This window comes from Ammodytes marinus (assembly GCF_949987685.1).
Source record: "Ammodytes marinus genome assembly, chromosome: 21".
NCBI classification, from domain to species: Eukaryota; Metazoa; Chordata; class Actinopteri; order Uranoscopiformes; family Ammodytidae; genus Ammodytes; species Ammodytes marinus.
The window spans coordinates 24,104,205-24,131,533 of NC_137225.1; the positions used below are offsets into that span (position 1 = coordinate 24,104,205).

Genomic DNA, 27,329 nt, shown 5'->3' on the forward strand with positions numbered 1-27,329 from the left:
ATTAGAGAAATCTTTCCTTGTTTTTATTTATCACACATTTAGAAAATGAACCACACTATACAAATGTCCACCGTTCAGTTAATGAAACAGGCCTCCTCCTCTTCAATCAATCTCCTGCAATGAACCCAAAACGACCTCAAACTGAAAAACGGAGACGAATTTCCACCTATGAAGAAGTGTCATGTCATCTCTCTCTTTCTCTCTCTTCCTTCTCTTTCTCTCTCTCATCTCCGTTTCAGTTGTAGACTTTTTAAATTACAGGACCGGCTTGCGTCGTTGTCGATATCGGCTTCGCCCAGTGACTCGACTTTTAATTTTAATTTTTTTGTTTTCTTAAATCTTTATTTTCGTTGTCACTGTAGGGGTGCGCCAGTTAGGTTAGGCAGTAGCATGCAACAAAACCTTTGGATGCGGCTCTCTCCACTGATTCGTTGTTGGCTAATTCATTACGCTATGTAAAGAAGGGAGCAAGGGTTTGTTTTTTTCTTCTTCTTACAGTCTGTGGTTGTTATTTACAATATGACAACAAGAAGTGTGTGTGTGTGTGTGTGTGTGTGCATGTGTGTGTGCGCATGTGTGTGTGTGTTTGTAGTCCTACAGATGGGACAGGGAAAAGTGTAGCAGTTAAGACGGGGTTTCCCAGTCTCAAACGGAGGGGCTTTGTTTGAGTAGAAAGTTCACACACCCTCTCAAGTTGTTGATGGTTGGTTGGTTGCTCTGAGGGTTCCTCACTTTATTTACTCAGGACATAAAAAAAAAAAAAAAATGAAATGAAATGAAAGAAAATAACGAATAAAATAGATGTTGAGGAGAGCCAGCCATGTTTTTTTAGGCCAGGTAGCTGTAGGTGTCTTTCTCTCCGTCCACTCGCTCCAGGTATTCCTTCTCTATCAGGATGTCGATGCATTTCTGTCCACAAGGGGGAGACACACACAAACAAAATCATGAGATTAGGGACAACACATAAATGTAGGGCTGGGCAGCAAAGTTTGGCACCTTTTATGCACCGAAACAAAATGCCTCCATATTAATCTAGTATCTAAAATGTCATGTGGTCCAATACCAAATTTCAATCCCTACAGGGGTTAATCTCATAAACCTGTGTGGAGGCATCCAGGAACAATGCATTAGGTCACAACATCATGTTAGGCTGTGTACATACGTGAGCCTTACACCTTTTTATTTTGCACCGAATAATATTTGCACCAATTCATTGTATCGTTTATATTTTGTTAATTTTTTTGCTGGTATATTCTGTTGGCTCAGGAGATCGGCCATTTGAGATAATCCAATTTATTTATTGACATTAAGTCAAGTTTTTTAGTGTGTGTGTTTTTATTTACACCAGCAAAGGCAGACTCATAATTAAAGCGGATGGTTTACCTTGATGACGGGGACTCGTGGTTTGAATCGGGACGACAGTTGGTTCAGAACTTCAGCCAGAAGCTGCTGGTGCTTCAAGACCTTCCTCATCTTCATGATCCGAACAATGGCAGCCTGCAGACACACACACACACACACACACACACACACACACACACACACACGCACACACACACGTAAGTAAGTATAATTCACCGTTGCTATGGACCTACAGAAATTGTTCCGATGGATACATTCCTGTCTTATCTATCAGCTGACAGACGTCTACAAACAGTTCCATTCTAAAAAAACAATGGAATATTTTTTTTATTTTCAACGTGAATTTGAATGTATCAGGAGAGCAGGGAACACAGGAGACATGGTTAATGTCTGAAGAGACTTTAACCATAGACTATTTCATGTACGGTAAGCACTAAAAGCATTTCTGTCTGTCTTTTTTCTCCAGTGACCTGTTCGCTATACATTATTCCTTACTTTTATGTCTTGGCTATAAATAAAATGTGTATTAATCAAGTGAAAATAAGGGCCTTAAAGAACCTTTGAACATTTTGTAAAATGGCGTTTGACTCGTTACCTGGATGAGAAGTTTGCGGTCTTCCTCGATGTTCTTGTGGGTCGTTTCCTGTTCTTGTTTCTGTTCTGTTTTCATCGGGACGTTGATGTTCACTCGCAGTTTCTTACTACGGACGGGAACAGAAAAACAAAACTTAAAGCCTCTAAACCTGGTCTACAATAGTAAAAAAAAAAAAAAAAAAAAAGTTTATCAAACTTAAATGACAATATCTTTAACTTGGATTGATAAATATGGCTATAACTCTTTTCCTATGCTTTACTATCATGAAACCAACTCCACACATTACATAGTTAGAAGGATTTAGTGGGTTTAGGTTTACAGTACTTTACTAAATCAAAGGTTCAGACATGGAGTCGGTCAGACCGGACTCTTAACTTTAATCAAGTCTATCATAAATGCTGCTCGTTTGGAGTGGTGCCGCAAACTAAATTTTGTTGTGTTTTTTATATGCAATGACAATACAACTATTTATCCATGAATCCATAAATAGGTAACTAAAAATAAACAATTAACCCATCTATCCATCTATCTATCTATCTATCTATCTATCTATCTATCTATCTATCTATCTATCTATCTATCTATCTATCTATCTATCTATGTATGTATCTATCTATCTATCTATCTATCTATCTATCTATCCATTCTGTGTGTGTGTAGTGAGACTCACTTCTTGTATCCGAGGAACAGTTTGATGACGGTGTCGGGTTTGAAATCCATCTCGTCCACGTTGGCGTTTTCGTCTTCCATTACCTGACAGACAGACGGACAGACAGACAGACAGACAGACAGACAGACAGACAGACAGACAGACAGACAGACAGACAGACAGACAGACAGACGGACAGAAAGATAGACGGACACACAGAAAGATATTAGTGATTCGGATCATTCTTTTCCAGCTATATGCTGGGCGCTGAATGTCTGAATTTCCATGAATTTGCTTGGTATGATATCAATAAATCCTCGTACTCAGCCTACACATAAAAGAACAGACAGAGGGATGTTGGTTTTACTCACCAGCAGCTTCGACTTTAACAAAATCTGCAGAACTTGAACCAGAATGTCCTGAAAAATAAAGAGAACATTTGAGTTAACAGACATATTCAAAATTTCGTTAGAATGCAACGCTCCCTGGGTAACCCCACCCCTTTCGAATAATAACAGAAGCTAAAGTGGCCTTCAAGGACAAGAACAATTCTAAATTTTAAACAATGCTCCTGATGACATTCCAACTATGACACTTTCAAGATGGCGGCACTAGACCTTGGTCCAAGATATGCAGAAATATGGACATATATGAGACCCTTTCTAAGGGAAAAAATAATAATTCAAAAAAAGAATTTCAGCTATTATGCACAAAATTAAATGTACTTATGGATATTATAATTACTTTCTACAAAATCTGCTAGGAAATAAAACCCAAAATTCTACACACTGCAGATTTAAAGGCAAAGCGTGTGTCGTTCTTAAAAAAGAGGGAAGTAGTCAAACAAGGTTTTAAAGGTGGAGTCAGTGATTCTGGAGAACGCTTGTTGTCAAATATCTCCTTATGATCCACTATCTGTCTGTACTGTGTGTGTGCAGTGTGTTATTACAAGAGGCATGTTGCTAGCAACGGTGGGCCCCATTTGTTTACATACCATTTTCCAGAGCCTAGGCTTTGTATTAACACTAGATTTTTTTTTCAGCACACACACAGTACAGACAGGTAGCGGATAGTGAGGAGATATTCACCGATTTAAGACAAAAAGTGATTTTGACAACAAGAGTTCTCCAGAATCACTGACTACACCTTTAAAGTGAGAACATTTAGGCAAGATCAAGGCAAGTTTTTTTTATATAGCACAATTCAGACACAAGGCCATTCAAAGTGCTTTACAGGGGGCAAGATTAAAATACATAATACACATTTGAAAAGCGAATGAATAAAACATTTAAAAGCGATGTAGTTCAGACGTTGTACTCACGGTTTTGATCTGTGTGCTGTCTGTGAGCTGCTGCACGGTGTAGCTGTCCTCTGTGTTGTACTGCAGCAGAATGGCCATCTGGAAGGTGGAGGCCTGCAGCGTGTATCTACACAACAACAGCAGGGTCAGTATGGAACACACTCAAATATTATACATAGGGTTCAACTTGTGTGTTTCTATTACCGTAAATTTTTGGACAATAAGCCGCAACTTTTTCCCCATTTTTCGACCCTGTTATTACACAGCACAGTATATGTTCTGTAGCTAGTCTACTATTGCTCTAAATGGTAACACTTGAATACGTTATGCAAATATGCAACTTGTTTGTTGAAATGTTAATAAATGGGAGCTTCCTCAAGCAGCCATCTCTTTCCCGACAATCCCCTCTGTGCACAAACTCTAACATATGGTAATTAAACATTATAACACTTGCGGCTTATAGTCCAGTGCGGCTTATAGTGCGGAAAATACGGTATACATTTTCTTTCTTCTGTATTGCATTGTTGAGAGGAGCCTGGGACTTAAGAATGTCATTGCCACTGCTGCTGTAATTGTTAATGTGCATATGAAAAATAAATCATCTTGAATTCTTTCTTTAAAATATGTCTGTTGGCTGGTTTAACAGTTAAGGAGGAGCTGTTTTGAGACGAGACATGCAACTAAAACATTTATTTATTTATTTTAAAATTCTAACAGACTCCAATGTGCGAGTGTCACATGCTCTTCAGTCGCAGGTTAAAGTGATGTGGTGTGTTTACATTTGAATTATATTTTAAACAGTGAAATAGTTTTAAATTTGATTCATTTTTAGTTTTTTACTAGAACTGGTTGCCTAAGTGCAATTATTTTGAAATGAAAACCTGGCCAAAAACGTAACAAGCAGCCAAAACTGTCAAAGCAAAAATGATTAGGTGATGGGTTTTGATGACATTATTGGCTGCTGCAACCTCTACCAGTGTGTGTGCGTGTGTCTGTCTGTCTGTCTGTCTGTCTGTGTGTGTGTGCGTGCGTGCGTGCGTGCGTCTGTCTGTCTGTGTGCGTGCGTGCGTCTGTCTGTCTGTGTGCGTGCGTGCATGCGTCTGTCTGTCTGTGTGCGTGCGTGCGTGCGTCTGTCTGTGTGCGTGCGTGCGTGCGTCTGTCTGTGTGCGTGCGTGCGTGCGTCTGTCTGTCTGTGTGCGTGCGTGCGTCTGTCTGTCTGTGTGCGTGCATGCGTGTAAAATATGTATGTGTATGTGTCTGTACCTGTTCTTAAAGCAGTTGGTGACTAGCTCCCCCTTGGACAGGTGGTAGAGCCAGGTGAGCTTCCTGCCGCTGTGTCTGCTGGCGTAGAACGCAGTGAAACGCTGATAACTTCTCTCCAGCTGAAGAGAGAGAGACAGACAGACAGAGAGAGCGAGAGAGGGAGACAGACAGACAGACAGAGAGAGAGAGAGAGAGAGAGAGGGAGACAAACAGACAGACAGACAGACAGACAGACAGACAGACAGACAGACAGAGGGAGAGAGGGAGACAGAGAGAGGCACAAGGAGTTTAGTTAAGTTTCATTCGACCACATAAATTCACAACATCACATACTGTACACAATATAAATAGTAAAAAAACAAAGTGTGACCGAAAAGGTGTAGGCTGAAGCACTCGATTCTATTTCAGATTTCCAGACTAAAACTATATGAAGAACATTCTTTATTATTATTCTTAACTACTAACAAATGATTTTACTGGAAAAATAATGAATAATGTTGAATGAGTCTTTACCTCGGAGGGCAGAGCGAAGGTGCAGGACTGCTGGAAAGGCCAAGACCCAGAGCTCAGAACCTGGATACTGAAGTCCACTGGAAGATACAGACACAGTATTTATAAAATGAATTGAATATCTACTATTCAAGCAATGTTAAGTACTTTATTTTTCCTGTTGTGTTTGCAGATTGTTCCATTTCTGGAAGTGCGTGTGTCTGTGTGTGTGTGTTTCTGTATTTGTTTGTCTGTCTGTGTGTGTGTGTGTTTGTGTGTTTCTGTATTTGTTTGTCTGTGTGTGTGTGTGTGTGTGTGTGTGTGTGTGTGTGTGTGTGTGTGTGTGTGTGTGTGTGTGTGTGTGTGTGTTTCTGTATTTGTTTGTCTGTCGGTGTGTGTGTTTGTGTCTGTGCGTATGTGTACAAGCGTGCGCATGTGTGTGCTTTTGTGTTTATGTGTGTCTTTGTGTGACCGTGTGCTTTTGCTTGTGTGTGTGTGTGTGTGTGTGTGTGTGTGTGTGTGTGTGTGTGTGTGTCTGTCTGTCTGTCTGCGTTTGTTTTTGAGTGTGTGTGTCTTTATGTGTGTGTGTGTATCTCTGTGCGTGCCTGTCTCTACTGTGTGCTTTTGCTTGTGTGTGTGTGTGTGTATTGACTCACAGTCCAGAGGCTCAGAGTTGGTCAGGTGTTTCTTGAATTGTTCGTTGAGATCTTTACTGACGCCGATGTCCTGGAACATCCTCTGCAGTTTGGACGTGTATTCAAACCCACACGCTTGCTGCAAAAGGAAAAACAAAAACAAGATAATTAGTGTTTTTTCAGTGTTAAATACTCGGTAAACCTCGTCTAAAATAGTTAAAATCAACAGATGAAGCTTATTGTTTTTTGTGTGATGTATTTTGATGGAGACAGCTGTTCCTTGTTTGTGTTCTTGTTGTAAAAAATAATTTAAAACACAATAAAAAAAAATCCAGTTGATAAAGTTGGGTGTCTAAATAAGCTTTGCCCAAAATATGATTAAAAATAAATGTTCATAATAAATATTATAAAACCCAGTTTAAAAAAATAAATAAATAAAAACTGTCTAGACCGTTTGACAGGACTGTGTGGGCTATGCTCTGGTTCTTATGACACAATAAGTCTTTTGAACCAATCACAGCAGACTGTTGCCATACAAATACTCTATTGTGTAATAAGAAGAATAACCTATAGCCTCTTCTAAAACTGGATTTCTGTAAAGTTTATCAAACCTTAAACGACAATATCTTTCATTTGGATTGATGAATAAGCCTATAACTCTTTTCAGATGCTTTACTATCATGCAACTAAGTGAGAGTGAGTGAGTGAGTGAGTGAGTGAGTGAGTGAGTGAGTGAGTGAGTGAGTGAGTGAGTGAGTGAGTGAGTGAGTGAGTGAGTGAGTGAGTGAGTGAGTGAGTGAGTGAGTGAGTGAGTGAGTGAGTGAGTGAGTGAGTGAGTGAGTGAGTGCATGTCTGTCTGTCAGAGTGTGTGTGTGTGTTTCAAACCTTGAGTTTGGAGATCATGCTAGCCTCTGCGTCGTCACTGGCGCTGTTCTGGTGGACCAAACGCTTAGCTAGCATCTTAGCATAAAACTTCTGGAAAACATCTTTGTCCTCGATGTACTTAAACACAACCATCTGAAAAAAAAATAAATAAAAAAACTTAATGTACTGATAACCTGAGCGTTATATTGTTGTACAGCTCTGGAAAAAATTAAGAGACCACTCCAAATGTTCTGTGTCTCTTGTTTTACTCTTTAGAGGCATATGTTTGAGTAGAATGAACATTTTGATTGTAAAATATAAACTAACTGACAGCATTTCTACCAAATTCACAATAAAAATAGTGTCATTAAAGAGCATTTCCATTAAGTAATGAAGAGATGAAGATTGAAGAAAAATCCAGAATGGTCTCTTAATGTTTTTCCGCGGCTGTATGTAATTTAAATTTAGGTTGCGTTCCGAATCGCATACTCTTTCTTTTTTCTATTCTACATACTACATCCGACGATAAAAATAATCTAGTTAGGATGCAGTAGGCATACTATTGGGACATACTTTACTCTCTTATTTCATCGTAACATTGCGCCTTGATCTTGCCTTTTGCTTTTATATCCGTCGCATCCCCGTTTGTTTTCATATGGAGGCTTCGTCGATGTGACGTCGATGTGACGTCACTTCACGTGCGCACTGGATTGTGGGTCAGAATCGCCCAAATAGGATGCAGTTTTCAACACTAACGATCTTGGCCGCATGAAGTAGGACATCCAGGTACTTCTAACCATCCTAAATCTGGCCACAAGAATCGGGACATCCTAAATCTTTTTTCTACATGCTATATAGTAGAAAGTATGCGATTCGGAACGCAACCTATATGTATCAACGCAAATAGATGGATCCATGTGTATTTTGACATTAAAAAATACATTAAAATGGGAATCATTCAGTCATTAAATTCATCGCTCTGTATGCACATTATTTGTCAGTTGTCTTACGTTAAGGCGAGACACTGCTGGCGAAATCCTTCAAGCACTGGTCAATTTTGAGATTTTTGTTGATTTTACTTCAAAAGCACTTACATCCACTAAACTTTCCATAATCATTCTCAGCACTATTCTATTCTGAAGGTTATCACAGAAGGATTTGTTCATATGTTGTTCATTGTTTGATTTATGAGACATAATAGTTTTTATTTATAAAATGAAAAAAGGCTGCATCCAAAATCTGTTCAGTATAGAATGTGGTAAAAATGTAATAAAGATTTTAACTATGGCTTTATACAACAACTAGATTTTTGTTTATTTAAAAAGTGATGCAAATGTGCACATAATTAGTAAGATAATGCATCATTTGCATATTAATTCAAACATTTCTTTAAAAATTTGTAATATAAAAAAATAATTGTTTTAATGTCAGTAATCAACTGGCAAAGTTTCATGGTGATATCTATGAGCTAGAAATGTTTCAGCTATAAATACCTCGAGCTGGGTCCTGAGGTTCTTTATTTAAAATGAGTGAGTGCTGGCTGTCTGTTTTTTTTTTTTTTTTTTGTCGAGTTCTGTCTTTTGTATGTGCTAGTTTTTCTGTGTATTATTAAAAAAATTGTGAAAAATTTGTATAAATAAAAAAATATATACATTTTTTTTTCATCTATTCACCTGCAGTGTCTCCCCTTAATAAGTACAAAGGTGTTATGACAAAAAGGTAAAATCAAGTCGTTACCATTGTCCTACTTAACTGCAGCATAAGAAAGAAAACTGCGGTAAACATATGTACTTATAAAATTTGTCAAAAAAAATAACTATGATGATCAATTACAAACGTGCTCATTTTTGTTCTGGTATATGAAACATTTAGTGCGACAGAGCTGAATAACAACATTAAAATGTGCTACGAGGAACTTTTAAATATTTCTGGAACAGTCTCATTTTTCCTCTGATGATCATGAATCACATGTAGCAGCAAACCAGACCATCAATGCAAAGAATGCTTTTTTTATATAGTTTTTCTTAATGCCTTTGTCATGGGTATACGCTCATCCAGGAACAACAGCTGGCGTAGTAAAAACACTACCGCTTTTTGTGCAAAGGGGGGCGCGAGAATTAACAAAAACAAAAAGTTCCTCGGAGCACCTTTTATACAAACAAACTTTATGCGTATGTGTGGATTGGGACAAACACACAGGATAAAGTATCTCACCACTTGGTTCAGTGTGTCCTCCAGTTCAGCCTCTTCGGGGTTTTTAGAACTAAAGAGAAAAAAAGACATTTTTTGTTGATGTTAGAACACATTTTATCTGCATTTTAGGGACAATGGCAGTGAATCACAGTTAAAGCCAAGGGTTAAAGGTTTCAAATGTTTTTGATTTCATGTTCATGTTTTGAGAAAACTTCCGATTTTGGGAGATGGTTTTGAACATTATTTTTTTTTGGCTGATATTTCAGGTGCACACACACAGACACACACACACACACAGACACACACACAGACACACACACACACACACACCTTTTCTTGAGTAAGGAGTCGCAGTATCTGGCCAGCAGTTCAGGGGATTTGCTGGACGACTGAGCCATCCTGGTGACTGCGTTGTTGTTGATGAATCGCCCACATGCCTGGAAAGACAGACAGACCAATGTTTACCTCTATTCCACAAGTAAATATTAACCGACTCTTTTTCATATATATTTCATTTCTTGCAATACAGTTCATTACTTAAAGTTCTAGAAAGCAACGCTCCCTGGGTAACCCCACCCCTTTCGAAGCTACAGTGGCCTTCAAGGACAAGAACAATTCTAAATTCTAAACAATGCACCTGATGACATTCCAACTATGACGCTTTCAAGATGGCGGCCACTAGGCCTTGGTCCAAGGTATGGAGAAATATGGACATATATGAGACCCTTTCTAAGGAAAAAAATAACAATTCTAAAAAAAAAAGTCAGCTATTATGCACTAAATTAAACGTACTTATGGATATTATAATTACCTTCTACAAAATCTGCTAGGAAATAAAATCCAAAATTCTACACACCGCAGATTTAATATGAATTTGGATAAATATGATTTCTTATATAATTGTAAAGATGTTGACATTAAATTATGCATGCGTGTTTGTATGTATATGTGTGTTGTGTTTATTTGCGAAAAAAAAATAAAAATAAAATGTTGATGACCTCACACTAAAGTAAGTAAGTAACATTTATTTATATAGCGCTTTTCACAGACAGGGCCACAAAGTGCTTAACAAAATGCATAGAAAATAAAAGCATAGTCAAGAATACATCTAAGAATACAATTAATTAAAAAAAAATTAAATTAAATTTAAATAAAATATAAAAACAACAGATACAATTAGCATAAAGATAAAACATAAAGATGGCACCACTGACCTTGTCCAGTGCAGCGACGAAGCCTGCGTCGTTGTTGAAGGCCGACATGACCAAGGCGTTGTATTTCTTATGGACGTCCAGCGTGGTCTGAACGTACACTTTGGGGTCCTGGGAGAAAAACACAATTAATGTTATTATTTATGAATGAAAACTAATTTATTTTATTTGTATAAGATCCAGAGAGGAGCGATTTTCTCAAGTAAATGGTAGAATTGGGACTACCTTTATTAAAGAAATAAGACGAAGCTACACAATTAGGATAAGCTTTGAGCAATCAAATAAATTGTGTATGAAACAACATCTATACTGGTGTGCCCCCTTTCTCTTGTTCATGTTATTGTACTTGTATTGTGTGTGTGTGTCTTTTAAGAATGTGAAAAGAAAAGAAAAAAAAAAAAAAACACATTTTGAAAAGGTACTCAACAAGCGGTTTCAAGAATCACTGACTCCACCTTAAAGCCATTATAACCTTACACATATCAGCAAAATAATAAAAATGTATAATAATAATAATAATATCGGACGGTATTGTATCGACTTATATGCAAAACCCAGACGTGTAAATGGGAACAGGTCTCCCTTGCAAAAGAGTCTTCGGACTCAATGGGATTTACCTGTATAAATAAAGGTTAAAAAAAAAAAAAAAAAAAAAGATATCAGAATTGAATGGGAACTAAAAATAGTGGATCGGTGCGTCTCATTCCCTGCATTTTTACTCATTTAAAAAAGACCAAAAAAACTCTTGACTCAGCAGTCAATAATGAGGCTGAACATGTTTTGTTATTGCGAAATAATATTATATTTCTCTCTCTCTCTCTCTCTCTCTCTCTCTCTATATATTATCTCTCTCTCTATATATATATATTATCTCTCTCTCTCTATATATATATTCTCTCTCTCTCTCTCTCTCTCTCTCTCTCTCTACATGGATTTCAACCTGACACGTTATGAATATTTCATCATCTCTGACAGGTCTGTTTGGTGAGATCATGTTTGTCCTTGAAAAATGGTAACATAACGTGCTCACAAGTTCAACCCAACCCTTTTTGGTCAAATTTGACGGCAAATATAGGGTTAAAAAAAAACGTACTTTGTAAATATTACTGTGATGTCACAGTAAAAGACATCACAGTAATATTTACAAAGTAAGTTTTTTTTTAACCCTATATTTCTCTTTCTGTGATGTCACAAGAAAGAGAAATATAGGGTTAAAAAAAACACTCTTTCTGCCTTTTCTCAGGCTAGGATGAAACGATTTCAATTTTTTTCGCACATTTATACTACATAGGATCTCAGAATTCAATACACCTTCATATTCAAACCGGTGAAGTAGGCCTTTAAGTGTTCTTATTAGCTGACGTTATAAATATACAGTGACTATGAGTTTTTTGTTGATTGACGATCCACTACCTGTCTGATTTTGACAAAGCAGGATTCTGACAACAAGCGTTCTCCAGAATCGCTCACTCCACCTTTTAGCAGTGACAGTGAGCGTTAAGTACGTTGAGCGGGGCCTCTCACACACTCACACACACACACGGTTATTTACAGAGAGGTAGTGGATCGTGAGGAGATATTCACAGTGACAGTGAGCGTTACGTACGTTGAGTGCGGCCTCTCCACACTTCTCGATGGCGGCCAGGCCCTGGTTGTGGATGTGAGTCTCTAGAAGCTTCTTCAGTTCACCCAGACCGTCTGTGATCCGCGACACCAGGTTGTACATCCGACCCAAGTCTAAGAGAGAGAGACACACACACACACACAGGGTTATCACATTTGCACAGCTATACTTGTGAGGACATAATGCATTCCCTAGCCCCTTACCCTAACCCTAACCATCACAACTAAATGCTTGACCCCAACCCTTACACTAACCCTAACATAAACCTAATTCATACCTGAACCTTAAAACCTAGTGTTAACCCTCAAACAGCCCTTTAAAGGCCTGTCCTTAAAACCTAGTGTTAACCCTCAAACAGCCCTTTAAAGGCCTGTCCCAATGTGAGAACCAGACAAAATGCCCTCACTTCTAAAGGTGTGATAAACTCAAATTGGTTCTCACAAAAATAGTTATACAAGTGCCTACACACTAGGGCTGCACAATATATCGAATTTTCATCGCAATGACGATATTGGCTTCCCACGATGACGTGTACATGAATGTGCGATATTTTAAATGTGTGCTCAGCTGCGAAGCAAATCAATCCCTCCCCAAACCACTCGCTGATCATGTGCCTGTTCATGCTCCAACCTGGCAACCCCAGGTTCCCAGAGAGCTGTCAATCAAAGTCCAGTGGCTCCGCCCCCAAAGTGTGAACAATTTTCTGCCCGCATAGACAGAAAGCACTCCAAGAGCCGCGCGAAGAAGCAAGCTGCTGCTGCTTATCGCGCGAGCGAGAGCAGACATCTGCGCTTGTGAAATCACATACATCCCCTTGTTAGTCTCTTTTTTTGTGTGGGACCGGATTTATAACCCATTATTACATGACACTTTGCCAGGTCTGTTATCCAGCCAGACAGACCGCTGTCAAGAGTATAATAGCGAACGGGTCACCTAAGGACCTACGTCATAGTTTTGATGGATAGACGTCCACAAACAGGGCTACTCGTTCAGAAAACAATGGAATACTTTTTCAACACGTCTTTGCATGTATCAGGAGTGCAGGGAACACAGGAGTCATGGTTAATGTCCGACAGGACTCCAGCAAGACGACGTGAGTACGTTTTGCTTCAGGCTGCAGCCCGCCATGTAAATGTTCGGCAGTCATTTTCTCCGTGAATTGTTATAGATTTTGGGGAATAATGCTTTGTTAGCTAGATGGAGCTCTGGTTAAGCATGTTGGCTAACAGCTGAGCCGGAGCCTTCAGTCAGCTGAAGCAGTCTAGCTGGGCGAGTAGACTATTCCACCGTTGCTAGTTCGTATCCTTGGTCGTTCCTATTTGCTGGCGTATTGAACTACGTTTTCATTACATAAGAACCTAGTGGGTTTGCAATGACTATTCCAGTTATTAGACAAGCTCCCAGGGTTGCTAATAACTCCATACAGTCAGTGCCTCAGCGTACACACGACCTGAAGCGAAGATGAAACCTCGCGTTGGGAGTAAAGGCATGAGAGGCAGCAACATTTAACTAATGTGTTGCTGAGTGTTACCTGCCACTTCCCGTCTCCGTCCTTTCAAATTAAATTCCGACATAGTAGAGCCATATAGGTTGTGATTTATTTTGACAGGGCGCAGCTCATAATATACTTATTTTAGTTATACATTGTGGGCACAATTTTATTTAGTTCAAAATCAAGTTTTATACACATCCATCATGCAGGTACAATGAATGGAGTAAAATATTTTATATTTTTGCTTTTAGGAGATGCAATGAGGTCATGAGGAAACAAAGATGTGTTATTCAACAGAAATGTAGCACAAGGAAAAGTTAAAGCAGTGCTCTGTTGATTTGATTTTGAGTAAAGTTTTGGTGCAATATTTTGATTTATATTTTCTTTGTGGAAATGCATTGACTTCAGGTAAATATTTATTATATTTATGCAAATATATGTACATTATCAGTAATATTGCATAGCCGATCACATGGATATGAAAGCGCTGTTATGTTTACGTGACAATCCAATAAAAATATTTTACTCACTACAATTACTGAATAATCGTGGTAAAATATCGTGATATCAATATTGACCAAAATAATCGTGATAATCATTTTGGGCAATATCGTGCAGCCCTACTACACACACACACACAGTAATTACCTTCGTTCTTGTCTGCGTCCAGGAGGTTCTGGAACTCTGTGTGGAAGATCTCGAGGTGTTTCTCGATCAGAACCTGTTCACACTTCCGCGCCAGTTCGTCCTGAGTCGACTCGTGGAGGTAAACCTGCACACGCCGCTGCTCCTCCAGCAGCCGCGCCTCCGCCTGCACACACACACACACGCAGACACACACACACACACACACACACACACACACGCAGACACACGCAGACACACACGCACACACAGACACAGACACACACACACCTTTAATATGTGCGTCACACACAGTTTAAATGTTGCCTCGACACACATATTTTCTGGAACTGTACAAATGTACAAAAAAAAACATCACCTGCTCTGTGATGTCACTTGTAACTTGTGACGAGAGAAGATCTCTACTTAAATAACATTGTATTTACAGCAAGTAAGAAAGCTGTAAGAAGAAACTGGCTTAATGTGAACACCCCAAAAGAGTAACAGTGGCTAGAAAGTGTCCAGCACATTTTCGTCATGAACTGGAAGAAATGGAACATTTATATGCGATACGACACCGACTCAATAAATACCTGATTTACAAAATGTGAAGGAATATTGAAATATTTCCAGACAACTAGACTTTATTTTATTCTGATTTTGGTAAGCAGATTTATTTTGTGTTATTTTATGTTGACGTTGGTGTATTGCTTTGTCTAAATGTTGATAAAAACTGTGTGAAAAAATTAATGTTGCCTTGATGACGGCTTTTAAACTAGAACAAATAAGTATTTCTTTTCATTTGTTCATTCCTAAGTGTTTGTAGTCGATTGGAAAGAGCATCTCACCTTCTTCATGTACTCTGTGACGGGGTTTTGCTGCAGGAACTCTGTGCTCTCGCGTGTGTAGAATCGCTCCGTGTCCGTGAGGAACTGACATTCAAAGTATTCTTTGTAGACGGACAGCGTGGGCCCTTTGGCGAAGGCGTCCTCTTCGTTTAGACCGAGCTCGACTGGACAGGGAGGAGACAGGGGAGAGAGCAGAGAACACGCAGAGTTGGGGAATGATACTTTTGAAAGATTCGGCTTTGAAAAACTACTAATAATGAGTTAACAGAAGAAGAAGAAGAAATTGACCAAAAGTTACCATAGAAAAGGAGAAAGCTAGTTTGGTTAAAAGTGGAGTCGGTGATTCCAGCGAGTTTACAGAGCCTAGGCTGTGTGTGTTATTGACAGATTTTTCTTTTCATGGATCATGAGGAGATATTATGCACCGATTTTGACTAAATGTGATTTTTACAACAAGCGTTCTCCAGAATCACTGACTCCACCTTTAACTAAAGATACTTAGGAAAAGTAGTTCAAACTGATAAGCAAATTGGTGATGCACATGTGATATGAAATTATAACTATATATTAAATCCAAAAAAGTCACATGGCAGAATAAAAGTAAATTGCAGACGCTAAAAAGTGCCAAATACATCACGTTCCAACAACAGTAATATAGTGAATAAACTCTTGCTTTCAGTGGAGACTTATGAACCTCGGAGCTTAGCTAAGTAAAGTTAAGTACATGCCTTGGTACTTCTACACTGGAATGTTAGTCTTTGGTTGTGTTGTAAAAGCCCTACTAACGTCCTACTCATACTAAAAGCCCTACTAACGTCCTACTCATACTAAAAGCCCTACTAACATCCTACTCATTCTCATTTTGACGTCAATTTGAGTATGTTGCGGTTGTGTATGCGAGTTTGTGTAGGCCTGAGATCTTCCGGGAAGATTTTGTTTATGGATCGATAGGTTACTTTTCCTACAAACGACACAGAAGTTTTATTTTAAATTCCTTATTGCTTCCGTGTACTTCAGTGTAAACGGTCCGACGACGAACCTCGCATACACAATGGATGGTTAAGTAGACAGTGTGTAGTATATACATGTTGAGTATGTAGGAGGGAGGACGTTAGTAGGGCTTTTTCGAACACAGACTGAGTGAGATTTCTGCGCTGTAGTCATGGACCTACCATAAGACTGGACCACACCGCTGATGAGTCGAGTGTTAATGGTCTCCCCATTCCTCTCTCTCTCTATCAGCTTCAGCACAGCGTTTGTTACCTGCAACAAAGAGAAACATTTCTTTAGTTTGTGATGATTTAAAGTTGAAATAATAATAAAATACAGTTTTGCTGGGAAGTTAAAGGTCATACACTGGCAGGCAAAAGCATTGTTGTTTTCTAGCACTGGTCAATTTGAGAAATTGAGATGTGTGTCTATTTATCTTCCAAAACATGTCTTCTTTCATACTAGTATAAATCGAAAGGTCCAAAATGTACATTCAGGTGTTTATTTGACTAAACCTTGTCTGTTTGCGTCTGTATATTTCTCCTATTCAACCATCTTTAATGGACATTATCTCAACATTAGTTTTTTTTTTAGACCCAAAAATCTCAACTTCTGAAGCACTTACATCAACTAAACTTTCCATAATCATTCTCAGCACTATTCTGAAGGTTATTACTGAAGGATTTGTTCATATTTTGTTAAAAATCTATAAAAAAAGCAAGTGAACCCACCTGTTTGTTGAGGGGTCGGAATAAACATTCCCTCCAGGTCACTAGTGCCAGCTGGGAGGAAAAAGCAGTTTAAGAGAAAAGGGGACAAACAAAAAGGTTAACAAGAGGTCATGACTTTACGATGTATGCCGGAATACTTTGTCTCCATTCCTGTAAATTAAACACAATTTAAATAGCTTCCAAGGTCTTTGTGGTTTAATTTTTTGACCAACATAAAGGCTTCGTTCTGTACTGAAATCTTATATGTACCGTTTTGTTTTGTCTCACCTTTTGCACTATTAAAAATTTATTTATTGTAAATATTACTTATTTTACCCTTTTGTTCTTATTGCACCGTGGGGTCGGAGAAAAACAATTTTTTTTTTAACCTTTATTTCTACAGGTAAATCCCATTGAGACCGGAGACTGTTTTGCAAGGGAGACCTGTTCCCATTCACACGTTAGCATTCACACACCGATGGCAGGCTAACTATCGACATTCACACGAGGCAAGGTGGGTGAAGTGTCTTGCCCAAGGACACAACAACTATGACACAGGTGGCAGGGCGGGGATCGAACCTCCAACCCTTTGTTCATCGGCCGACCCGCTCTACCAACTGAGCCACAGTCGCACATATTAAAACGTACCGAGTAAATCTCGTAGATGCCCTTGCGTCCCTCGTCACACTCCCGTCGGACCCAGTGGCGGTTGAGGTAGGCGCAGATCCCGTTCAGGACTTTGCTAGAGAAACGATAATCCTCCCACTGCTGCGTGTAGAACTTCAGCACACACTCGTCCATTAGATCCTCACCGTCCTGGAGAAAATATAGAGACGGGGGGAGAAAGTTAGTAAGATGCAGAAAGGGTTTCAGTCGACAGCCATGTCTATATCTACAAGGATATTAAAAAAAATTGTAAAAAAAAATATGTTGTATGAAGATTGCAAGTCATAAAAAAACAGAATTGTCATTTAAACAACCATAGAAGAACATTGTGAGCATGAAGCACATTGAGCGTCTGTAAGAGCCAATTAACGCTCTGGTATAAGGTAGGAAGTCGCACGCCACATGCTGCAACAAGGGAATTGTTTGTATAATAACCAGCTAAGTAAAATAAACCAAACGGATGGTTTTAATTGCAAATATGACTGACTCTCATTCATCAACAAGGAAAGGTGCGTCAAGAAAGTATTCCGCGGTACAGCATCTCGGGGCTTAAAGCTTAGGCTTGGCCTCCACAGCGTCTTCTTGAGCGAGTGTAGCATGCTCAGTAGACGTAAACAAAAAAAGCCATGCGCAAATTGAGGTATTCCTGTCCCCACAGATAAAGAAATACTTAGTTTCTCAAAATCTCCAATTTGGGCAAGTTTTCAAAACGCTCTGGTTTTAATGTCTGGTTGTGATGTTGTGAGGCCAAACTACACAGAAAAGCCTTGGTTACCAAAATACCCCTGTATGTGTGGACAAGGCCTAAAAATTATGTATACAAGAAAGATTCTACATGCGTCAAAAAAGACCAGACTAATGGACTTTGGACTGCTTCAAGCAAGGAGAGCCATTGCACTTGGCTGGAAAAATGTGGATTGACTTACAGTATATTGTTAAGGGCAAGCAGAGGGACTTTGTCGAGCTCTGGGAGCCATACCTGACTATCATAACTTAGAACATGGGATAAATTATCATAATTTATTTTTTGTATGTCTTGGTTTGTGTCCTTTTTGTGATGGTGCAGATGTTTGTTTGTGTGTTTTGTGAAAAAAATAAACATATTGTGAAGAAGAAAATTATAATGTATACAAGAAAGTGCTGTGTTCTTGCACTGACCTTGAGCAGGCTGGTGAGGTAGTTCTTGAGGAACTCCTTGAGGCGCTTGTAGAGCTCCAGGCCCACAAACTGAGCCCCCCCGGGCGTGGTCGACTTTTTGGAGGGTTTGGCCGGCGGCACGGAGCCCCGGCCCTGGCTCGACTGGTGCACGCTGGTACAATAGTTATATACATGTCTGAGGGGCAAGCGTTAAGGAATATACACACACATGTTCTCGAATACACACACACACACACACACATTCACGCATATATTTACACACTATTATTGAGTATTGAGGCCACAGGAGGCGTAAAAATTAGATGAGAAAGAATTTTTTCATTATAAACTTTGAGAAAAAAGGACAGAATATGGAGAATAAAGAGAAAATACAATCTTGAGAGTAAACTTGAAGGTTCCGGTAGATCTGGAAAGATATCGACAGGTGGGAACTTCCGGGATCAATAACTCATGAGCAAAACGTTATTCAAACAGAAACGACGCATCGTTGCCATGGTATATAAGCCAGACAGACAGACAGACAGACAGGCAGACAGACAGACAGACAGACAGGCAGAGAGGGAGACAGACAGACAGGGAGACAGACAGACAGACAGACAGACAGACAGACAGACAGGCAGGCAGACAGGCAGACAGACAGACAGGGAGACAGACAGACAGGGAGACAGACAGACAGACAATGGGTTCCAACCTCATTTTGACTGAAACCAGACGTCCTCTAAGCTCCACTAATAACTGAACATCTTAACAGGCATTTACTTTACTCAATAAAAAAACCTTTTGTTTTTATGCCGAATATCACTACAATACAACTTGCTTTAAAAAGGTGAAGTGGGGGCGCCCTTAGCTCAGTTGGTAGGGCGTCCCCCCACCCCCCCATGGGCCTCGGCCAGCAGCGGACCCGGGTTCGATTCCAGCCCGCGGTCGTTCTCTGCATGTCACTCCCCTCTCTGCCCCATTTCACCTCTGTCTCTCTGCGCTATCAATAAAGCATAAAAATGCCAAAAAATATCTTGGTGGGGGGGGAAAAAAAAAGAAAAGAAAAGTGGAGTGAGTGATTCTGGATAACGCTTGTTGACAAAATCTCTTGTATGTAAACAAACAGGACCCACCGTAGCTACTAACATCCCTGTTTACAGAGTCTAGGCTGTGTAATAACACTGGATGTTTTCAGCACACACAAAAACAGACAGGTAGCGGATCTTGAGGAGATATTCACTGATTTTGACAACAAGCGTTTTCCAGAATCGCGGACTCCACCTTTAATTGATAACCATTGATGCAGAATTGATGCCAAAAAGCTCTCAAAACCAGATGTATTTTTCCGACCCGTGGACCTTTACTGCAGGTCATCCCCCCTCTCTCTCTCTGTCTGTCTCCCCATTTCAACTCTGTACTATCCAATAAAGCTTGAAAATGCCAAAAAATTATCTTTAAAAAAATAAAACCAACCCATTTTGAGGGACTAGTTTCTCAAAATTAGGTCCTATGTCCAAAAAAATCCAAACTACCCCTTTCAATTAGCGCCATTCTTTCCGCCTGACATACAGCTGCAGTATTAGTGTGAAACTCTTAAAACCGGATGTATTTTCCCAGATTCTTTAGCTCGTTTATAATTTAATTTAGCGCCATTCCTTCTTTCTTTCTGCCTGGCTGACAGATGCAGTATTACAGTGTGAAGCTCGTACACGGCTCGCTGCATTTCATACTTCAGGGAAATGGCGACATCATCCCTTTAGTGCCTGAAAGGTGCGGAAGGCAGCTTGTTAAATAAACAGAATGTGCCCTCTCAAAAAAAAAATATATATTTCCTTATGTTCCTTACACTCAAATGCACACTGTGATTATACAGCTCCGGTTCGGCTAAGCTCTGGTTCTTATGACACAATGGGCCAGTTTCACAGACATGGATTAAGCCTAGTCCTGGACTAAATGGAATTTTGAATGGAGATTGTCCATTGAAAGTACAATTTAGTCCAGAACTAGGCTTAATCCATGTCTGCGAAACCGGCCCAATAAGTATTTTTTTTCTAAATACTTCCTGAAATAATTCTTGAAATATATCAATACCATCTATGTACAGCACAACATGCTAATTTGAGGCAATGGTTTGTTTGCTTGAGGTTGATCATGGCTCCTGTACTGAACATAAACCTGTAACCTATAATAACCCCATATGTTTGTCAACAACACTGTGGGCCCTTCATAATGCACTTTTTCAATGGATTATAATCTGTTTCCCGGTGTGACTTGAGAAAACACAACCCCCTCTCTCTCTCTCTCTGTGTCTCCACTTTTCTGGAAACCTGCGTTCCAAAACCCTGTTCAGATTTCTCTCAAAGAAGCAAAAAAAAAATTGAGTGTTTCAGACAGAGCTGAAAAGAGGTCAGATTCGGCAATGTCATATCACCCACCCACTGATACCTTCGCCAAAAAAAATAAAAATAAAATTGTAATATGATATTTTTGCCATATCACCCCACACCTACCTACCAAACAGATACTTGTAAAAACGTGTATAAATCCCCCAAACAATCATAAATCTCCTCTCAGCGTGTGAAGAGGATATGTGTAGTTAATATAACAAACGAAAGAATTGTGCCATAAAAAAAAATGGTGATATGATATTTTTGCCATATTTTCCAACCCCATCTACCACATATAAATCTCTCCCCTCCTCTCCTCTCCCCTCCCTCTCAGCGATTGTACTTTTAGAGTTCTGTGTAGCCTACAACAAAATTAAAACACTAAGGAATTATGGAAAAATTTTGATCATAAATAATCCTGCCAAAAAAAAAAAAAAAAAAGTGAAATTATATTTTTTGCCACATTGCCCATATCTACCTTACCAAACAGATACTTGTAGAAAACCCCCAAAACAATCATAAATCCCCCCCTCCACCCCCATCCTCCTGTGTTTTAGAGGATACGTGTAGAGTTCCATGTAGCGTGACTTGGCCATGCTTTGCCGCGTGTACACCTGCTGGATGCCCGCCCGCAGGTCGTCCCATATCTGGTCCAGGCCGATCTGTTTCAGTCCGTGGGGATTTTGGGTTCGGTTCGACGACATGGTTTAAATATTTTTTTTTCTCCTCTCTAGCCCACTTGGTCCTCTCTCCTTTTTATAAACAGTAGCGCCCTCCCTTTCCGGCTCGCGGGCGTGGGTTAGTGTGGCCTCGGTCGCTGCGTTGTGTCTCTCAGAGTGAGCGGGCCATCTGAGGGGGTTGGGGGAGGGCTGTTTGGGAGGCTTGGGGGGGTTGGGTGTGTGGTGGGAGCTGCAGTCCCACTCTGCACGCCTTTAGGGGGCGCTGTCTGCCACTCACCAGGTGACCTGAAGAGGAGATAGGGGAAGAGAAGAAAAAATACAGTTTGATTAATGATCGCCAAATATGGTAAGAAACAAGCTAAGCTAAGGCAAGGCGAGTTTATTTCTATAGCACAATTCAGACACAAGGCCACAGTGCTTTACAGGGTTGTGTGCGCTGACAAAAAATTCACTGTTGTTAATACAAGTGTTTATTTTACACAGGTAAATCCCATTGAGACCGAAGACTCTTTTGCAAGGGAGACCTGTTTTCCTTTCCCACGTTACCATTCACACACACATTCATACACCGATAGCAGGCTAACTATCAAGTTGGGTGAAGCGTCTTGCCCAAGGACACAACAACCATGACACAAGTGGCAGGACGGGGATCGAACCGTCAACCCTTCGATCATTGGCCGACCCGCTCTACCACCTGAGCCACAGTCGCCCAAATTTGAAAACTATACCAAAGGGGGAAGCCCATGATAGTATCCAGGCAGGATATATGGATGTATCAGCTGACAACTGGCTGTGATCACCGTGGAAACGCTGCTGAGAGCATGACGTCACTCGGCTAATGAGGGATTAGTCTACTTTAACGCATCACTGAATTCCTGCACCAGTAGAGACAGTCAGTGGCCCAGTGTCTCCCTTGATCACTAGTACGAGCTTAATATAACTTTGAAGACTTTGTGCACACTGTACACACACACACACAGCAGATCATGAGGAGATATTCACTGATTTTGGCAACTAGCGTTCTCCAGAATCACTGACTGCACCTTTAAACAAATGAGCCATAAAATAATATTGACATTGTATTTTCTGTATTTAACCTTAATTTATACTCAAGTCACACACACACACACACACACACACACACACACACACACAAGAGATCAACTGAGGGCTGACCCTGATTTGCAACAATGTCGAGTCAAACGAACGCAAAGCAAAACTATTAATACATACACAATATACAATGCAAATACACATCAACTGATTGGGTTTAAATACACAGGTTTGTTTACATTGTTATGGCACAGAAAGCAAGTTTATAATGACTATTAGACTATAGAGATTATTATTATTATTATTATTATTATTATTATAATGACGTCTATGGATATATAGATTGTATAAATATTTAAAAAAAATATATATATATAAAGAATTATTATAGAGTTATTGAGCTGTGGAAAAGGGGTAGGATCAAATAAGTTTATACTTCTTCCTACTCCTTTTCAGGCATATCACATCAATATGTTATTTGTTTATTTTTTGTTTATTTTTATTTGTGAAATCATTTGAACATATTTTTTTTATTGTATTTTCATGCTTTTAATTTTTCTTTTTATGATATGTCTGAAATAAAATTTAATCAATCAATCAATCAATCAGTCAGTTTTAGAACCCCAAAAAAATGCCTATTCCTTGTCGTTTTAAATGCAGCCTAAGAGATTCAGCCAAACTAAAAGGGTAGAAACTGCTGTGTGCATGTAGGCAGCAGTGCAGCTATATTTAGAATGGACAGGCATGCAGCGCTGCCAGTCTCTGCCCATTCACAGCTATTCGGCCCAGAGACTCGGGACGCGACACGAGTGCAAGTGTGTGTGAGAGAGTGAGTGTGTGAGAGTGAGTGAGTGTGAGTGAGTGAGTGAGTGAGTGAGTGAGTGAGTGAGTGAGTGAGTGAGTGAGTGAGTGAGTGAGTGAGTGAGTGAGTGAGTGAGTGAGTGAGTGAGTGAGTGAGTGAGTGAGTGAGTGAGTGAGTGAGTGAGTGAGTGAGTGAGTGAGTGAATTTTGATAATTTCATTTATCCTCACGTGGCTGAGTACTAACCCGTTTTCTTTCGTTGATACTGAGATACATAATTTATTTTTTATAAGGGGAGGCAGTGGTGAAGTGTGTAGGGCGGTCGTCCACTGGGTTACAGGGTCGGTGGTTCGATCCCCCGTCTCCCCGCCACATGTCCAAGTGTCCGTGTGTGTCCGTGTGCGTGTCCGTGTGTGTGTGTGTGTGTGTGTGAGAATGAGACATGTTGAAGTGTCCCTGGGCAAAGAGACACTGAACCCCACATTGCTCCCGATGGTTCAGAGAGCGCCTTGCATGGCAGCTACTGCCATCGGTGTATGATTGTGTGTGTGTGAATGAGTGAATGTGATAAGAAGTGTAAAGCACATCGGGGCTGAGAAAATGGGCTATAAAAGGGCTAAATAAGTCACGTCCATTTCCCATTTAAGTATTTTTGTACTTTTACTATTTAGCGAATGTTTCCAAATGCAGGGATGGAACGTGACACATTGTTTGAACTGCAATTGTGCTATAGTTTGAGCATCTGTTAAAAATAAAAAAAATTGAAAAGTGCAATGGTCTGTTTAGTGGAAGAAGGGAGGAAGCCGACTATTTACCTTATTTCACTTGTTTTGGTGTCTTTTAAAAATCTATTTATTTAAGTTTTTTTTAACAATTGTTCTGCCAGTTTTCCCTCTGTTTTATTCTCTCTTAAACGCAATCTAAATTATTTTCTTAATGTCATATTTCTTGGGGTATTTGTATGCCCGTGTGAAGCAGTTTGAATTGCCTTATTGTGTCTGGATTGTTCTATATAAATAAACATGCATTTGCTTTGTTGATTTCCGGTTTGGACAATGAATGGAACACTTTGACGTCCGCGATTCGTCAGTGGTGCGGAAGCTGCCGTTATAAAATGCGTGGGAGAACTAAATACAGAGATGTGGGTTTATAAATATAAGACAGAAAATATGTGCGTTGGTGGTTAAGCTGCTTATGACACCTATAACTATATTTATATGAACACACACACACACACACACACACACACACACACACACACACACACACACACACACACACACACACACACACACACACACACACACACACACACACACACACACACACACACACACACACTCACACACACACACACACACACACACACACACACACACACACACACACACACACACACACTTCTGCTAACCCTGCTGCTACATGCACAATATGCCAGATGCTAAAAACAGAAGCTAGTAAGTAAACAGCTTTTTTTTTAACCCAATGTTTTCACAAAACCATTCTGAGAATTTACAGAAGCTACGGTGGCCTTCAAGGACAAGAAGCTATAGTTACTAAAGATGGCATCATGCACCACCAAGTCTTTCCACAATACGAAGAGATGAGGTGAAGATGTATTTAGTTATTTATTCTACCATATTGGCTCCGGCCTTCGTTGTAGTGGTTGCATGTTAAAATCCAACCCGTGGACCTTTACTGCAGGAATAGTCCACACTATTCGCACTTTACTTTAGTATTACCATGTAAACATCTGGTCAATGATCAAACTCCTTCGTGATTTTCTCTACTTATGACATCTATTGCAGTATGTCCGTCCTGGGAGAGGGATGAGATTTCTTCATAAAAAAAAAATGTAATCCCGGTAAAGGGTTTTTTTACTGGGAGTTTTTTCTCAGCCGAGCTAAGGGTGTAAGGGCATAGGGTGTCATATTGTGTCATACTGTATGGAATGTAAAGCCCACTGAGGCAAATGTCTATTTGTGATGTTGGGCTATACAAATAAAACTGATTTGATTTGATTTCTCTCCGTCTCCCCATTTCAACTCTGTACTGTCTAATAAAGCTTGAAAATACCAAAAAAAAAAAAAAGTCATTTGTTCATTTGTATTCTACGGATTGTATTTCTGGTGACATCCGAAAAAAAAAAAAAAAATTTTTGCCCGATTTAGTGATCTGTTTGCATGACTTAATAATCTGTGGCCACAGTTTATTAAATTGTGGGAACGAGATAATTAATCTGTGGCCACGAATTAACAATTATAAAAGGAGTGTGTGCTGTCTATCGTTGCAGCAGGGGTTAGACCATGTCGGCTATGGACAAGCTAGAAGAAATATCGTTCTATTTTAACCTCGGAATGATTTACAATGATAGCCTATTTAATGCCATTTTATTTCATGACTAAATAAAATGCTGATCTAACATAAAACCGCGCTGAAAAAGGCATGAAATGAGGCAGCCAGTAAGTGCTTCCTCTGCCTCACTGAAGGGGGCGTATGCGTGAGCCAACAGGGTTTACAGCATAGCCTACTTCCGTTACCTTCACAAACTGTAGCCTACCTATTTGAGCTGGCTTTATTTATCCATTATTTCGTTTGGCTATTTTTCGTATTTATTTGTGTAGGGTAATGAAAGGCAGATGTTGCAACTGAAATTTGAATTAGCCTTAAAATACGATCAGCTGGTTCAGTAGACAGCTGTCACTTCGGCCGCGGCGCAATGACTGAATACAGATCGTCAACACGTAGGAAGAATAAAAACATTTATTTGGAGAGATATGCCCGAAGTTACTACTTTGCAACCTCGTTGATGACCAACGAGTGCGCGTGCAGGCGGAAGTACACACACACTACAACGATAGACAACACAGCACACACTCCTTTTATAATTGTTAATTCGTGGCCACAAAATAAGTATCTCGTTCCCACGAATTATTAAACTGTGGCCACAGATTATTAAATCATGCAAACAGATCACTAAGTCGGGAAAACAGTTTTTTTTTTTTTTTCGGATGTCACCAGAGGGGCTCCGTAGTATTCTTATTAAGATGGTGCAAGTGTGTGTTTGTGTATATTGTTAAAAGACACACAGAAAAAACTACAATAAACATTGCATAAAAAATTAATAAAAAATTAATACTCGCAGACCAACCAACCATACCTTACACAATACCTGAGGTGCTCCGACAGTCACCATGGCAACTAGGGCAGACAGACAATACCTCCCGACTGGAGTAGGCGTTTATACAACAGGAGCTAAGGCCTATTCACCGATGCTATGAAAGGTGCCCTTCAGTTTTCAAGGCAGCAGCGCTAAGAGTCAGATTTCAGGTTCACACAGAGAGAGACATACAGAGAAACACACACACACACACACACACACACACACACACACACACACACAGAGAAACAAACACACACACACACGGGAAACAAACACACACACACACAGAGAAACACACAGAGAAACAAACACACACACAGAGAAACAAACACACACACACACACAGAGAAACAAACACACACACACACACACACACACACACACACACACACACACACACACACACACACACACACACACACACACACACACACACACACACACACACACACACACACACACACACACACACACACACACACACACACACACACACACACACACACACACACACACACACAGAGAAACAAACACACACACCAGAAGGTATTTGGATATGTTGTTGATACAGTATCTGGACCTAGAATCACTTC

General features: G+C 39.8%; 1 protein-coding gene across 1 annotated transcript in view; it reads right to left on the minus strand.

Annotated features, from left to right (window-relative positions):
* The window catches only part of LOC307267926 (cullin-1), a 34,890-nt gene continuing 7,561 nt past the window's right edge, over positions 1-27,329 (minus strand). The window contains exons 2-22 of the mRNA XM_080050406.1: positions 21,604-22,004; positions 18,674-18,848; positions 17,498-17,665; positions 16,871-16,921; positions 16,322-16,412; positions 15,150-15,313; positions 14,326-14,488; positions 12,168-12,298; positions 10,565-10,672; positions 9,681-9,787; positions 9,372-9,420; positions 7,179-7,310; positions 6,315-6,432; positions 5,683-5,759; positions 5,170-5,288; positions 3,928-4,033; positions 2,978-3,025; positions 2,628-2,710; positions 1,958-2,063; positions 1,384-1,497; positions 1-909 (exon numbers count right to left, since the gene is read on the minus strand). Coding sequence (XP_079906532.1) covers positions 829-909; positions 1,384-1,497; positions 1,958-2,063; positions 2,628-2,710; positions 2,978-3,025; positions 3,928-4,033; positions 5,170-5,288; positions 5,683-5,759; positions 6,315-6,432; positions 7,179-7,310; positions 9,372-9,420; positions 9,681-9,787; positions 10,565-10,672; positions 12,168-12,298; positions 14,326-14,488; positions 15,150-15,313; positions 16,322-16,412; positions 16,871-16,921; positions 17,498-17,665; positions 18,674-18,848; positions 21,604-21,743 — 2,331 coding nt within the window. The 5' untranslated portion in view covers positions 21,744-22,004 and the 3' untranslated portion in view covers positions 1-828. The remainder of the gene's footprint in view (positions 910-1,383; positions 1,498-1,957; positions 2,064-2,627; positions 2,711-2,977; positions 3,026-3,927; positions 4,034-5,169; positions 5,289-5,682; positions 5,760-6,314; positions 6,433-7,178; positions 7,311-9,371; positions 9,421-9,680; positions 9,788-10,564; positions 10,673-12,167; positions 12,299-14,325; positions 14,489-15,149; positions 15,314-16,321; positions 16,413-16,870; positions 16,922-17,497; positions 17,666-18,673; positions 18,849-21,603; positions 22,005-27,329) is intronic.